Genomic DNA, 15,920 nt, shown 5'->3' with positions numbered 1-15,920 from the left:
ATACTTAAAATGTATCAGATTACTACGTCAACAGCATTCAACAAGCTTAACAAATATAACGAACTACTGGAAAGTAAACAAGTTTTTAAACCTAAATAAATTGCGCGCCTTTTGTAAATAATCCCATGCGCTGGAGTTAATTCTTGACTTTCATCGAAATGATATTCTATTAATTTTATGATCAAACAATAACGCACGAATAATAACCTGTTTAACGGTCGCGGTTTTTCCAGCTAATAAAAGTTAAAAATAAATCTACAATGTGTCATATCAAACACGGTGGGCAAAAAAGACGTTTCACACTAATGTTTCGCTTTTGCGGAGAGGCAATAAACCGATATTTTGATCGTAACTGTCGTAACTCGAATCACTGTCATAAGAATAGCAGTCATTATCAGCTGTAAAGTTCCAATCGGGCCACACGAAAGAAGTTGGCACTTTAGGGGATGTTTTTGTGCACCTGGTTCTTGGAGCGTGCGCGCCCCTCTCAAGAAATCCATTTCTATAAACAGACTCAATGATTTTGACGTGTTTCTGAAAGCGGAGTGCGCCACTTCCTCCTAGTGGTTCCCACTCCGATTCACTGTCAGTAGTGGTGTCGTCATCAGTGACGTAATAGCATCCAGCGCCACAGTCTATAACCTCATGCCGGCGCGGGATTTTGAAGACTGTTTCACTAAGTTCTGTTTTGCTGTCGAAATATCCTTTGTCTTGCGTTGTTGTTTCTCTCGTTTTCAACAACATTGTGTCAGATACACATCTTCGTTTGTGCAGATTTGACGTGACCCAAATGTCTTGTTCCGAATGTTCTGAAATGTTCGTAGGAAAACACATTTAGATACAACGTGATCACTAAGTATCCAACAATTACCTGATCTCACAAAACGAAATGTATTTGACGACGTCTTCCATTCTCTAGTGGTAACGGGTGGTGCGCGTAATCTGGACTTGAGGGTTTGTATTATGCGTTTGTTCTGCAAACAACGAGTTTGTAATAAACTTATGATGAGTATCGTAGTTTGAACTTGATAATAAATCATGACTGTATTTGGTTTTAACACGTGTATGCTTGTTGCGTGTTATGTCGCAGTCAAAATATTTGTTAAAACTATGTTGTACGCGTTTGTTACGGTTGGAATGGAGACAATTAACATTTTGTTTTTTTAATAATAGAGGTAGACATATATAGAAACTGGGATTATTGTACAAGTACAGTACCTCAGCATTGGCCTTCGTCAACCTCTTGTTTTCCAACAGGAGCAACAACTTGGTATCATTGGAATCAGGCACAGAAATTCGCATTGTTTTGTCGGAGGACAATATATCACTTTCTTCCTTGCGACAAAACTCCACCAAGAAAAAAAAAACGGATTAATATGAATTATGCTGAAGTAGGATATCTAATGCTGGACCTACTGTGATGGGAAAATATGCAACAACGCCAAACAAGTTGGACATTAGAACAAGCAAAGAAGCTCCAACAAAGAATAAGTTCGTGGTCGCCGAAAACAGGATCACTGGCAAGCAGCAGGCAATCCCCGCTAAGGTGATCGAAGATAATGGAACGAGTGTTCTCATTTTATCGTGACCGGATGCATTGCGCACTGCTTTTCTACTCGCCATTGATTGGAAGACAGGGGCCGTTGTCATGACAACCTGAAGTTATAACAATCGACATTTTGAACACATTATTGGCATCGAGAAGGGAGGAAACAATCTTTACCTTGTACAATAAAAAGCCTGAAACCCAATGTTTTTCTTCGAAATCTAATGATAGAATAACACGGCATCCAGATGACTGTGCTACCCAGCACCAAGCTAAATAAAATTGAGGACATTCGGTTATACAAAAGGATGTCATTAAATCACCGTACTTTCTTGCGGCACAGTTTTATGCCTTGATCCAAATGACACAATCCAAAAGGAAAGCACCAAAATTTCCACTATTACGATTATTCCTAGAATCGTAAGCAAATGTTCAGTTCTGAGCTTCTGCAAAAAAATCATATGCTACCAGTTGTGTGTCCTTGATTTCAATTGAAAAAATAAATCCAAATTGTAAGGTTCACAGGCTTCGCAGCCAAGCTGGATCAGCCACTTTTGCCGACAAGTCGGAGCGAGATCTGTAAAATCAAGCTCCCGGTGAGGCTTGAACTCTCGACCCTGGGCTAACCAGGCCCAACGCTCTACCAACTGAGCTACAGGAGCTCAGTGGCTTCACGGGGTATATTGTGGCCAAGGTACACTGGAGCGCAAGCGCACAGCTTGTCAGGCGACCTTCACATGGGTAGAGGATATCCACCACCGTAATCAGACAACGCAGAAGTAATGCCACGCTTACGCATAGCAAGGTGGGATCGCCCCACTGCGCAGGCCCTTTGTATTTGGCGATCAGAGCTCTAATACTCTGATCATAAGGTTCACAGGCTTCGCAGCCAAGGCATTGCAGCCAAGCTGGATCAGCCACTTTTGTCGCCACAATATACTCCGTGAAGCCACTGAGCTCCTGTACCTCAGTTGGTAGAGCGTTGGGCCTGGTTAGCCCAGGGTCGTGAGTTCAAGCCTCACCGGGAGCTTGATTTTTCAGATCTCGCTCCGACTTGTCGGGAAAAGTGGCTGATCCAGCTTGGCTGCAATGCTTGGCTGCAATGCTTGGCTGCGAAGCCTGTGAACCTTATGACTAGAAAAAAGCTGTGATCGCCAAATATAAAGGGCCTGCGCAGTGGGGCGATCCCGCCTTGCTATGCGTAAGCATGGCATTACTTCTGCGTAATCTGAATTGCATTTAGTATCTTTCAGTATGTAATATCATGTATACAGTGAACACTTACCCTGCACAGACTGTTTTCCGATCGCCTCCACGTGTCAATTAAAATTGACCCGAATACTAATGAGTAACCGACGCTAATGACACTCAAGCTGGCTCGTAGCAATATCGACACCAATAACGAATTCTGCAAGAAAATATATGTGATTTTTCTATTCATTTATGTCTCCATTGTTGGTTCTTACGTTTAATGCATTTTGAAAATTTTCCAGCAGTATTCCAGCCGCAAAAATTATTGCAGAAGGTTGTAAAAGCAATCCAGTTATTATGCTGATTTTCAAGTAGTTGAAATCGTTAGCTGGCAACGTATTCTTTCTGAAAAAAAAGCGTAAAGACAAATTACAACAATTCCCTGGCTAGAAGCTGAATGCAATGTTTTGCTTGAATCAAAAATTTGTTTGTGTTCGTTGGTAAACATGTATTGTACGAACACGGAAACCGAGAATGGGGTTCCGTGCGTGTAATTACAAAAATTACCGACACATTATTGATACGCCTTGGTCGCACGCCTTAAAAAATTGTCACACGCCTTCGGCGCTATGTTGCGTTTCGTTATGCGGTTCGCAAACTTCCTTTAGGGTGTTATTTGGTAAGCAAATAAATTAACACAAAACAAACCTAACGTACCTTAATCCATTTGTGAAAACACCAACGCACAGAATAAGCAGAGTTCCCAAACTCAAGATAATGACCGTCACAAACCCGGAAGTTTCGATGTGGAAATTATGTCCTGTGCAATTGCAAAAAGTTTCCATGGCACCAGCAGTAATACACAGTCTACCTTAAACGTCCATGAGCGTATATTTTACCGATGCTAGTCGACGACATGCAGAACCAACATATCTATGACAAGGAACAATTTCGAATCGCATTCATAATGTTTGCGTAAAACAAAAAAGGACTCATAGTCTTTCTGGTTTTGTTGTTCTTGTTTTCAAATGCGCTACTAGTTTTGCTGTAAACTGACTTTCACGCGATTTAAATCTAATTTTTACCTTGTCCTGATGCTATTAGACTTCCTCACTTAATGTTCAAAATGTGTCATTTCACATTCTAATTCCCACAAAGGCTATATTGTTGTTACAACGACCGGTGACTGGAACCTAAGGGTGAAGAAATATTATTTTAATGACGAACTTAAATCGATCAAATACAATCAAAACATTTATTTTTGTTGCTCATTGTGTGCCAGCGTTGGACTCTATGCTGTTCTGCGACATACCGCTACACTATATAGGTTGCCTCTTACGAATAGGAAAGTGTACTTTCAGGTTGCACGTGAATGTTTACGACAACCATAAACGTCGCGACGCAGTTGCAAGGGTGTGCGGCACTCGCATACACATCACACTTTATTATAATGACCACACGTTGTAATTGGCAAAGCAACGTGGGAATATCAGTTACCAAAGATTGTGAATATTAAAAATATATAAAAGTGATAAGGGCATTGGCGAGCTTCTTTTATTTGCCAATGTATTGTTTACTATGCTACAGGAGTTTGTCATTACACGATGATTGTCTCAACGTTGCTGCCTTTAAATGAACTGAAAGCCAATATTGTCTCTTATGTTTGTCTCTGCCTACTGGAAGTTAAATGGTTATTTCATGTCCAAACCGAAACAACAACTTGTTAAACAGAACACACATTTGGTGATTAGAATAACAATTTCAGGCTCGTCTGGCTCCATTTTGGGGCATATTCGACAAAGTTCACATTTAAGTTTGTTTTGTTTCCGACCAATTGTCATAAAGATGTTAAGTATGTTTGCAAATCCTTACGTACTTTTTCGTGATACGATTTAATGTTACTGGGTAAGTCGAGATTGTTTGAAGAGCAAATATTAGTTAATCGGTTGGAATGCCAACGTTGGATTGCAATGGAACGTTGCGGCGAAATTATATCACCGTTCCTGTACCATTAACCTAAGATAGCGAACGTTTACCACAACGCTAAGTTTAGCTTATCTTTGTAATGCACGCATTATGTCCGTTTGTAGTGTGTAAGTATTACTAATTTAAAAAGCAATCAAGACGTCCTGATCTGGTATTTGTATTCTATGTAAACTTTTATTATATTCTTGAATAAATCAAATCAAGTAATTGGTTGTAATAATCCAAACACACATAAACAAAAACATGCGTGAAACATAAAAAGTGCACAGCTAAAACCGCAGAGTTTATCGAGCCGTCCCCGAAACGTTTTTTGTGTGCGACTAAATTTAAATTCGCGAGGCAATTTTGTGTGTGCAAGTGAGAGACCAGCACATGCGATGAAAGGGTCACTGGATTTATGCCGGTAACGCAAAGGAAATATTACGATAGAGGCGGTGACGTTGTGGTCGCACGGCTATGGGCGTCCCCTTTGTCACGTTTACGCTTCACCTGGGTTCTGTTCTCCGCCCCCTGCCATTTACGCTCTGACGCAAGAAAATCGTCAAGCGTGTATTTCGTCCCGCCCATGTTGACCGAGCACTTTCGGCGGCTTTAAAAGAAGGTCCTGTGTTTGATTTGGAGGTTGGGTTGGCAAACGAAGACCTTTGTGGGGATTCTCGTTAAACACCGGGAGTAAATCGCGACATACAATCTGAAGAAGGAATTTCTGTGGTAAACAATGCAACAGTACTGCTATGTCGGAAGAGGGTGGTTTGGAAAAGCTTAAACCTGTTCTACAGCGTATTGAGTGAGGTAATAAGGCATAAGCAAAATAACGCCGGGTATTTGAATACAAATCTATGTCACCGACGAAGAACATCGCATACACCTTCATATCGATGGGAAAGCGGGCAACAGACGTAGAGAAGATAGTTTACAGGTACGGTTTGTTTTATACCAGTTATTGAGTCAGTGATTTATCGATTACATACTCATCATGTGTACTGGAATCCCGGCTGCAAACGCTTTAAATCACCTTGACAGAATTTAATTAGCCGCCGCCTGCGTTATGGCTGTTGAATTCGACTGTCGCTGTATAACTTCCTGGCACAAGTAAGCCACGCGACCCATTATAACACTCGTGGTGTTATACGACTGTACTCGGTCATGGTGTTTGCCGATAAACGTTCCATTGTCGCCCGCCTATAAAGCTTCATACTTGGTGTTGCGGTTAAAAGGGCAGCTGCTCTTTTACAGCCGGTAGTCTTGGTGCTTGAGCTTACAGTGTGCAGCTAAAAAGAAAGTTTGGTGACGAAATAGCTTTAATATTTTTACCTCGGATTGATGAGGATGTCATAGCGGAACGTTTATTGAACTTGGCAGGGTTGAACGTGGGTTGAACGTAGGTTATCGTAAACAGCTTACTCGGGGTTCGAACACGTGAAACTAATAATCAAGGCGAGTGGTCACTATAAACAGCTCAGCATGATTCCAGCTTTCAGATTTTTGAGGTCGGACATGGACTTAATATTTTCCTAACAAACTTATTTTCTACTACTTATTATTCTTAACAAACGGTGGTTCCATGTTGTCAGGTTCGTGCTGAGCGTCATCCTCGGCTTCACCATCGGATGCCAGCTCCTCCCATCACTGCATCCTATCACTTATCACGTCCTCCCACGCTCATGGTGTCCTCCTCCAACCAACGAGGCGATGGCTCCACCCATTCGGGTGCCTTTGGAAGAGAATGCGGAGAACAAACGGAATTGGAAGCTTGGCTTGGTTTACATAGGTACGTCATGTTTCAATAGTCGCGTGCGCGAATGGGTTTCTATACAGGTCAGACTATCACAATGTGCAAACAAATATTAGTCTGGCATACCAAAGGATAAAACCTGGGATATGACATTGCTGATACATAAACAAGTTCCTATTATCAGTACTTATCAAACACAAACGTATTTTTTTCGTAAAACTCCTCTTTTTGCAAGGTATGATGTCGATGGAAAACAAGCTTAAAACGAGGGCAACCGCTGCGTTTGACAGTTGGGCGAAGCGCTCTTATCCACATGTCGACATTGAGGTTTTTTCAAACAACAACGGATCGTACGATGACGAGAGGCGGATGGTTAGCAGTTGGTTGAATGGCCGCGCAAAGGTCATCCAACTTCCTGGAGTAAAGGACGTTGATTATCCGCCGCAAAAAAAGAGCTTTTCAATGATCAAGTTCATGCACGATGCGTACATAGAAAAGTAAGAATATTTAGGTCGTAACATAAACAAAAAATAACTTCGTACGTATTTGCTTTTACGTGAGTTTTCCAATATTAGTGAACAATTGCCGTACGCTTGCATTGGTTAATATAATGATAAACAGTCTGATTCTGTAATTGAACACACGCCTTTTTGTGCAGCTACGACTGGTTTATTCGTCTGGACGATGACGCGTACGTTGATTTGGAAAAGCTTCAAAGGTTTCTGAGCAGAGTGAACTCATCGATTCCGTGGTTCATCGGAAGTGCCGGCTTCGGGAAAAATACAGACGACTGGATCAGGAAGGGCGAGAATTACTGCATGGTAATGAAGCATGCTGATGTTATCATAACAACGATCTCCAATAAGCTGCGGGAAAAACAGTTGGAACGCAATACTTGCCATAAAAGTAGTGGATATAGGCATTGAATCTGTTTCAGAAACGTTTGACACCCTTTGAGCAGTATTGCTATACATCTACCATTGATAATCTTGACTACAAACAGAGTTGAAGATGGTGAACGAGTCAGAACGCATTTCTCACTTAAACCTTCTCGTTTACAAGAAAAATTTTCTACTTCCCAACGTATGGTGAAGTGAAAAAAAGATCTACATACTTGAATATAAAATTGCAGGGAGGCCCCGGTGTGATAATGTCCCGCGCACTCCTCCGAAAAGTCGCTCCCAATCTCGGTGCCTGCCTCCGAACTCTCTACACGGAACATGAGGACATTGAGTTAGGAAGGTGTGTGCAGAGGATGACTGGCGTGCGTTGTACGATGTCTTGGGAGACCAAGAAGTTGTTTTACCAGAACTACCAGCAAGGTTCCTACGCATCGAGCATAGACAACATAGACCCGATCAAAATCGGTGAGCGCTTTTGTTTTACACGCATTTGGACCCCTGTTATATTTGAGGGAGTTATATTAGCACCAAGCAGGTGATTTATTTGTCGATTTATTTAAATTCTTTTAGTTGGATCTCTAATATTCACTTGAAAATCACTAGCACACTTTTGAGTTGTTGGGTGGGGTTGGTATAGTAGCATAACCGGAGCATAAGAGTATATGTATAATATACATACGAAGAAATGACCTGTTTATACACTCATTGTATACCAGCAATGTTGGACCTATTAATGGGTAGGCTATGTTGGTTTATCGATTGCCGCCGTCTTTGGCGATAAACCTCTAAATGCCATTGTCACATAGGCATAAAACCACGTGCTAACTGTACAACGTATTTGCGCTCAGACCGAGGGTTGATATTTCATGCCAACAAGGAGCCCGAAAACCAAATAAAGTTCCACTCTCTGGTTCTGAAAAGGAAAATCGCAAAACTTATGGACAGAGTGACGAATTTGGAGAACGAAATAAGAACGGTGTTTCAAGATCAAGAAAGTGATGTGGTTGGTTACTATAGGAACTATAGGCCGATAAATAATGTATGAGTTTCAAAATTATTGTTGTGCGCGATGCCAGCTCGCGAGTAGAGCGCAGATAAATGCAAGGATTAAACGGTCATTTTCCCGTTTGCTGGAGCGTATAAACTGGTTTTACTGAATTACAAAAATTTGTTTTCAATGAAATTCGCAGTCTGTAAAACTCTAAAAAGATATCGATCCGAGCTTTTTAAGCTGATATATCTCCAATTTATCTGTTTAGGACGCAAATGCCCACGCCCAGTACCGCTGGGATTCAGTTGTCGGCCGCAGCTTCTTCAGGTTTGACGAGAAAAACTTGGTGCGTAACATGAACGAGGGAATGAAAAGTCAACTTCTCGACGGAACAAACTACGCCATAAAATCCATCCAAAGCCAAGACACAAGCACCAGCAGGCTGAAGGAGGTTGCCATTGGGCAAAGCTACCACGTGGTAAATCCCAATCTCGCCACCGACACCGTCTCCCACTTGGTCCTAACGTATAAGGAGGATGTTCGAGGCAAGGGCGCTGTCGACGTGAAGAAACAAAAGGCAATACACACTAGGCAGTATTTCATCAACAACGTGGTTTTTATGGAGGAAATGGTTCCTCTGACCGAAAGTGAAGGTTTGAGACATCATCTCGAGAAGCCAGCATGGATGCCGGTTTCGTCGCCTGACAAAGTTCCTGTCAATTTTATCATGGCGCTGAGCGGGCGCCCAGACAACTTCGTCCGCATTGTTCACAACTTCGAAAGCACCTTTCTTGCACGGGGTGAGAATGTGAATCTATTCTTGGCCTACTTTCCTCAAAAAACATCTCAGAGTGAAACGGCCAACAACGACGACTTTGTCCACGACGCCGACACCATACGGTTGAAGGATAGTTACCAAGCCGCTGAGGAAAGGCCGATACGCAACAGCGACGAACGATTTATCCTGGAGAACATCAGCGCCCTCAAGCAGGCCTACCCCAAAGCCAAGCTTGACGTAGTCTTCATGCCACCGGGGACCGATTTTTCGCGAGGATTGGGGCTTCAAACAGCCGCCGAAAAAGTCCAAACAGACGACGAGATCTTGTTTTTCTGCGACGTGGATTTAGTTTTCGCACCGGAGATGCTGATCCACATTCGCAGGAACACCGTGCAGGGAAAGCAAGTGTACTATCCTGTGTTTTTCAGTCAGTATGATCCCGATGTTGTGTACGTGGAGAAACCAAAGCCTCGGGGTTGGTTCAACTTCGACGAACTAGACGGCTTCTGGCGTCATTTCAGTTACGGGATGGTTTCACTGTACAAAAGTGACTTTAAGCACACCAAGGGTTTCGATCTCACAATACAGGGATGGGGCTTGGAGGATATTCACATGGTACGATTTTGCTTATTTAAAATTAATCACTTGTGCATTTGTTAAATTTGGAAAATATAGAGAGAGATTTTAAAGAGTCTTTTAGGCAGCAACGTATAATGCAAAGCGCCTGACGTGTCTTGCAAACGATAACATAAAAGATTATCCGCCATCGCCGTTAGTACGTAACTTTGACGACAAATCATTTTCAAATAAATGAACACATCATGAAATAGAAACATTCATAATCGCATATTCCATATTTTGAAGGTAAACTCCATACTGGGAGCTGACCTACACGTGTTCAAGAGCACGGAGCCGGCTGAGGTCCATATCTACCACGACAAGTTCTGCGATCCTTCCCTGTCAGCTAAACAATACAAAGACTGCATGAATTCACGCGCAACTCATTACGGACCCAGGGCTTTTCTCTACTACTTATACAACACACCGTTATCTACCGATGCGCCGACTTCCAACGATACCTTGGTCAAGCAATAATTCCTTGTTTTTCGTACCATATGTGTACTGTCGTGGATAATGCGTATTACTTTTACGTTTATTATTTGTACTACAAAACGCATCAGAGCTTTGTTGCGGTCAAATGTGAAACTCTGTTTGCACCCGAATTCCGTAGCAATCAAAAATATACCAAAGTTTATTTCAGAATGTAGTTAGGCTTTATCTGTGTTAACTCGTGCAGGTGGTTCAGTACTTTAAAAAGCATATATGTGTCGCAGCGCGGGGAAACAGTGCGGGGAGTGAGATTATGTGAATATTGTGGATAATATCTCATATTTTTGATGTAGTCTGGCCCATACATTTCTAATTTTGCATCGCAATCAAAGCCGGTTCTCAGACAATTTTTGCCTGCCTTGATGATAGACTCGGCACAATTTCGTAAATCCGTTAATCATCACCAACTGATTTCACAGAGTAATAAGTTTTTATTTTATATTTTGATCCAATGTGTAAACTAGAGTTTGACTTGAGTTGTTCCTTATAGGAAATGGTAGAACTCACGGGAAACGTGTTGTATGAGAAGTGATTTTATATTATTTAACAACAAATAAACGAAAAATTCTTCTTGGTTCAATGTTCGTCACGAAATATTCTGGATCTCTTGGAAAAAGTAAATCGTTTTGACGGTGGTGGTTTCAAATTCGTGATAGACGAAATCTCCCAACGTCTCAAGAGAGATATTGCCGGTCCGTTATGGTTTACTTTCGAACGCACGCAGTCGATGTACTGTTTTTCCTTGAGACTGGAATCGCAATGTTTGTCGTGGTAAATGTGTATCTCGGCTGGCTCAACACTTTTGAACACGTGGAGTCCAGCAGTCTTCAGTATAGAGTCGGCCTAAAAACAAAATGAGAGTTTTAAAATCTCGCCCATTGTGAAGCAGTCTGACAGATCAATCAGGCTGTCGCTAATTCGCTAATTCGATGAAAGATTGCTCAAAGTCGTTTATTTTCTACTTTCAAACTAACTAAGGTGTTTGCGAGGAATAAAATGGAGAAGGTTTCATCCCTTTGCTTTGGAATTCAAGCTTGGGCCTATTACGCGTTTACTGCGACAGCGCATATTAAAATCACACCAAGGTGCAGTGAGTTGGCCCCCGTGTATGACCAGCAATGTTAAAAATTGTTTTCAAGTGCAAAAAATAATAAAAAGCAACCCACCAGAAACACGTCCTCCGATCCCCATCCAACAATGGAAAGATCGAATCCTTTGGTCCTTGCAAAGTCGCTCTTGTATATCGCAACCATTCCGTAACTATAGTGACGCCAGAAGCCGTCGTTTTCGCCGATACTGAAGTTGCTTTCGGGTTTCTCACGTTGGGCGTAAACGATTTTAGGGTCGTATTGACTAAAGAACGTCGGATAATAAACCTGTGTCCCCTGGATCGTGTTTCTTCGGATGTGAATCAGCATCTCTGGTGAAAAAATCAAATCAACGTCGCAAAAGAAAAGCAATTCGTCGCCATTATCCAGATGGTCGGCGGCCATTTGGAGCCCGAGGCCACGAGAAAACGCTGTACCAGGTTCCAGGGAAATGATCTCAAGTTTAGAATTGGGGTAAGTTTCACGCACGGTTTTCAAACTGTCGTGAATGAACTGCTCATCTTGCGATATATTGGTTGGAGAATCAGTTATTGGGGGAAAGTAGGCAACGTACAAGTTCACGTTTTCTTCGCGGGATAAAAACGTGCTTTCGAAGTTTTGCACGAACCTGATGAAATTGGACGGGCGGCCGCTGAGGGCCATAAGAAAGTTTACTGCTGGCTCTCTGCGGTACTGTAAGAGGCTGTGACGGACCTTCAAATTATTTTCTCTAACAGACAGAACGTGTGGCTCCTCCCAGAACGCCCAATGCTGTGGAAAACTGCGTTTCAGCATCACTGTTTGCCGCTGAGATTTTCGTTTTTCCTTATATTTTCCCACCTTGAACCGCATGTGAGTAAAAGCGTAAAAGCCGTCTGTTGGGTCAGTGCTCTGGTAAGTCTCAATCGGCTTCTCAGAGGACACGAATTCTCCCCTTGCCTTGAGAGCAAACTTCAGTACTCGAAGATACTTGTTCGTGCCCTCAGAGAGCGTGTTCTTGAGGTTTGCTGTCATTGGCCGAATGAGGTTTATTTGGTCGCCTTTGAAAATCAAATGACCAATGATTGCGTTCCATTGGACTGGAAACTTTGAAGATGGCTCCTGAATCAACAAAATAACACTTAGATACAGTATGGAGGGAAGAGGTGTTGTTTTATTTGTGTTGTATCCACAGTGTATGATTTTTTATTTTTCTACTGTGTCAACTATTTTCACTCTTACAATACTTTACAAAACTTTAATCCAAACTATGTTGCTTTATAATAACAGAAAGCGATTGCAAAACTTGTGATAAGATGAGTTAAGTGGAATCTGTTGGTTTTCTGTGTCGTGGGCAACAACTACCTTATGCTCCAGGGGTAGTTTGTCAATATCTTTCTCAAGTTTGGTGATACGGTTGATTGCCCATGCTATTCTTCGCTTTAGGACCAGTGTATGGAAGTTGATTTGGTACAGGGGGTCTTTGTTTGCGTGAAATATAACTCCGTCATCTGTCAAGTTTGAAAAAAGCCAAACTCGTTATATCTCGTTAATAAGTTTCTTTACCGGGGTTGGCCAGGTTTTTGCTTCTCATGCGGGCAATGTTTTCAATATTTTAATTTGAAATCATTTTTAAAGAATAATTGACATTTTCACCCCCTACCATTGTTTTTGAGAGGTAATCTTATATCAGGTTTAGTTTCAGTAAAACTCAGTTCTTGGTAAAAGCGACATAAATTTAAGTTACATTAATTTTCGCCTGGGTTAGCTATACGTTCCAAACTCTTTTCTTCTTTATTTCCAACCCCACATTTAGTAGTTATAACATAGCAACAATTCAAGCTGATCACATATTGAGACTTGTGTTCTAAATTTTGTTTTCATGACCAAGTTGTCCTCATTTATAAACAAACATTTAACTCACCGATTGTTTCCGGCTGGAGTGTTTTAATATTGTCGCCATAAGTTTTCCCCTTGAAATTCTGAAAGAAGGTTCTCATCGTCTCCCAATTTTCCGTGCATTTCACACCGGTCAATTTCCTCACGCATCTACCCAACTCCACATCTTCATGTTCCGTAAACAACGACAGAAGGCACTGTTTTACTCCTGGTCCAAGATGACGTAACAGCTCACGTGACATTACGATCCCTGACCCACCCTGTTCGTAGAAATATTACAACATTTTAAATTCCTGGTACAAAATGACAGCTCCAATAGACGAGAAATACTTATGGCCCAAAACCACTAATATAACTGAGATTTTGGTTTGCTATGCCTATAAGTGGATGTTATGCAAAAATTTTAACAAAGTTTCGTTACGTGTTACTGCTCTGGTATTAACCTTTTCCACACAACACTTCACTTACCATGCAATAATTTTCGTCTTTCGAAATATAATCCAACTTATCTTTGCCATAGCCTGGATTACCCATGAACACCCGCTTGGTGGCGTTCGCGCGTGCGAGCAGGGTGTGGAGCTTGTCCATGTCTAAGTAAGCGTCATCGTCTAACCGCACGAACCAATCAAAGCTGCAAAAAGTTATCTTATAAAAGTTGCCATATATAGCTCATGGTAAAATAAAAGAAAACAGCGCAAGTCGACGGAAAATCGTTATTGAACTACACCCAAATACAGTATTTCAAACGAAATTATTTGCGTTGCTGGGGACATATAAAAAATGAAATATCATTTGTTCCGAGGTAACAGACCGAGAACGCTAACTCTAGTATTGGCTGTTTTTGGAGATCACTTGAATTTATAGGCGGAACCCAGCGTTTAGGGTCCCGAAGTTTCAAAGCAAACAATATAGTATACTGCTATTTTTGCTGCCAGGCATACTTATTAATCAGAATTGTTCTTCTGGCACTCAAGTTTCTAGTGTTTATTTGAAACCGACGTTTCGTCTGCCATCCGGCGAGACTTCCTCAGGGTTATAGTGTTTATAAGCCATTTTTATATTCCCGGTTTTTATATTTGCAGTTTTAGATCCGCAGGTTTGCGTTCAATATAAACACATATGTTAAGTGCCTGGCGTATCCACGCACCTTAGTAATATTGCAAATTATATAAAACCAAGGACATATTTACCTGTCAATATGGGTGTCGTACATATACTTGATCATAGAAAAACTCTTCTTTTGGGATGGATACGCGTTGTCCCGAATCCCCGGCAAGTGGATGACACGTACGTTGTTGTCGAGCACGGCAGTGGCGATATGTGGCTGATTGTCTTTGGCTCCATCCGGTTTAGCAAATATCTCCACGTGAACATTTGGGTGATGTTTTGCCCAGGTTAGAATCGCTGCGGAGGCCCTCGTGTGAAGTCGTTCTCCGGTCGACATCATCCCTTTAATACGCATTTTATTTTTTAAATATATTTGGCAAAGGTGATTGATACTATGTAAAAACCGAAGAGAAGGGTAAAAATAAGTCCATTTACTTTGTGCATACAGACTGCAAGACAAATATAATGTTTTGTAACAGGCGAAACGTCGGTTAATAAAGTTACGTTTTTATTGTGCCAGAAGAGCAGGCTGTTAAATTAGGAAATGCGAAACTGATATGGTATTTTGGCACAGATCGACAAAACCAAGTGTTATCTAAGCGCGAGTACAAAAAAAATCTGCGGTGTTAAGTTGCGCTGACAGCAACTGTAAAAAAATAGCTCAGTTTTGTCCTTATTTGTCCTTATAGCTAGCATGATTATTTTAGCAATATGTTAAATATTACCGATATAAATTAACTTCGAAGCATTTTCCAACGATCTAATGTCGTTATTCCTGCAACCCATCACCTGCGTATTATCAAATCCTTTGGAAGTGAATGGGTGGTACATGTAAATTCCCAGGCCAAAGCCGAAAATAATGCCGGTGAAAAACCTAAGCATATACATACATATGTTAATTGGGTTGTTCATTTCGACTAGCATTTTTACTGTTTCATCAATATCATATTGCGTCCAAAGAAAGAATATTCACACGTTAAACTGGATAAACCAGCAGCAGTACTGTGCCGAGTATAAGTTACAGACAATTGAGTTACAAGTAGACATTCACGTTATTCAAAAACAAACTAAGACGACTTCTATAACTTCAAGTTACCTATACAGCAGTTTTTCAATATCTCCGTGTCTTCGTAAATGACGCATCAACATTGTTTCTGCCTTTATACTCACACTTGATACAGTTGTTACATGTTGGTAAGGCGAGCGTACATAAGCCGCGGGTTAATGCAGTTTTTCTTAAGACCAAACATATCTTGCACTAAAACCGCCTGAGGCAAATACAAATTGAAGACTTGTTAGACATCATTTCGCAACTCTTTAAATAGTTCGCACTAAAAAGTACTTCTGACAAGTACCACAATCCATGTTATTTAAAGTGTGTAATGGTAAACTACGTTCCCATAGATGCAATCTAATGGCTGAAGGCTCAACTAATTAAATTTATTCGTGACTTGATTAACACTGAATTATTGTTGATGTTATCACATAGTTATTGAATCTAGACTAGTGGATCGTAATTTTTAAAGTGTAACTACTATAGACAACGTAATATAAATAAGTCTTCACACACAAAAATGGCTGATTCTGCAAGTATTTTTCGCACTTTTA

The 15,920-nt window shown here is 41.2% G+C and overlaps 3 protein-coding genes across 3 annotated transcripts; 1 reads left to right on the top strand and 2 right to left on the bottom strand.

Moving 5' to 3' along the window:
* Window positions 1-112: 112 nt before the first annotated feature.
* On the bottom strand, window positions 113-3,593 carry LOC145899218 (uncharacterized). The gene is made up of 9 exons (XM_082987951.1): window positions 3,455-3,593; window positions 3,013-3,142; window positions 2,832-2,954; window positions 1,875-1,992; window positions 1,724-1,818; window positions 1,417-1,656; window positions 1,219-1,347; window positions 872-974; window positions 113-809 (listed from the first exon to the last, which is right to left on the bottom strand). The coding sequence occupies exons 1-9, from the start codon at window positions 3,580-3,582 to the stop codon at window positions 298-300; spliced, it is 1,578 nt and encodes a 525-aa protein (XP_082844077.1). The 5' UTR covers window positions 3,583-3,593; the 3' UTR covers window positions 113-297.
* Window positions 3,594-5,326: 1,733 nt separating this feature from the next.
* Window positions 5,327-10,477, top strand: LOC145897739 (chondroitin sulfate synthase 1-like). Its single transcript, XM_082986151.1, has 8 exons — window positions 5,327-5,642; window positions 6,298-6,494; window positions 6,694-6,955; window positions 7,117-7,279; window positions 7,591-7,825; window positions 8,209-8,363; window positions 8,620-9,744; window positions 9,994-10,477. The coding sequence occupies exons 1-8, from the start codon at window positions 5,563-5,565 to the stop codon at window positions 10,222-10,224; spliced, it is 2,448 nt and encodes an 815-aa protein (XP_082842277.1). The 5' UTR covers window positions 5,327-5,562; the 3' UTR covers window positions 10,225-10,477.
* Window positions 10,478-10,815: 338 nt separating this feature from the next.
* LOC145897242 (chondroitin sulfate synthase 3-like) lies at window positions 10,816-15,503 on the bottom strand. Its single transcript, XM_082985437.1, has 8 exons — window positions 15,409-15,503; window positions 15,038-15,186; window positions 14,396-14,654; window positions 13,674-13,836; window positions 13,231-13,465; window positions 12,672-12,817; window positions 11,406-12,428; window positions 10,816-11,082 (listed from the first exon to the last, which is right to left on the bottom strand). Exons 1-8 carry the CDS (start codon window positions 15,459-15,461, stop codon window positions 10,816-10,818), a joined length of 2,295 nt encoding a protein of 764 aa, XP_082841563.1. The 5' UTR covers window positions 15,462-15,503.
* Window positions 15,504-15,920: the final 417 nt, after the last annotated feature.

This window comes from Ascidia mentula, chromosome 4, assembly GCF_947561715.1.
Source record: "Ascidia mentula chromosome 4, kaAscMent1.1, whole genome shotgun sequence".
Classification (NCBI taxonomy): Eukaryota; Metazoa; Chordata; class Ascidiacea; order Phlebobranchia; family Ascidiidae; genus Ascidia; species Ascidia mentula.
This window is presented reverse-complemented; position numbering and strand designations above follow the sequence as displayed.

Coding starts and splice junctions, on each gene's coding strand:
- LOC145899218 (XM_082987951.1), bottom strand. CDS start 3,582: ATGGAAACTTTTTGCAATTGCACAGGACATAATTTCCACATCGAAACT. Junction 3,143..3,454: donor GTTTTCACAAATGGATTAAG/GTACGTTAGGTT, acceptor CTTTTTTTTCAG/AAAGAATACGTTGCCAGCTA. Junction 1,819..1,874: donor TAAAACTGTGCCGCAAGAAA/GTACGGTGATTT, acceptor AATTTTATTTAG/CTTGGTGCTGGGTAGCACAG.
- LOC145897242 (XM_082985437.1), bottom strand. CDS start 15,461: ATGTTGATGCGTCATTTACGAAGACACGGAGATATTGAAAAACTGCTG. Junction 12,818..13,230: donor ACTCCAGCCGGAAACAATCG/GTGAGTTAAATG, acceptor CAAACTTGACAG/ATGACGGAGTTATATTTCAC. Junction 12,429..12,671: donor AACTACCCCTGGAGCATAAG/GTAGTTGTTGCC, acceptor TTGTTGATTCAG/GAGCCATCTTCAAAGTTTCC.
- LOC145897739 (XM_082986151.1), top strand. CDS start 5,563: ATGTCACCGACGAAGAACATCGCATACACCTTCATATCGATGGGAAAG. Junction 6,495..6,693: donor GCTTGGCTTGGTTTACATAG/GTACGTCATGTT, acceptor TCTTTTTGCAAG/GTATGATGTCGATGGAAAAC. Junction 6,956..7,116: donor CACGATGCGTACATAGAAAA/GTAAGAATATTT, acceptor CTTTTTGTGCAG/CTACGACTGGTTTATTCGTC.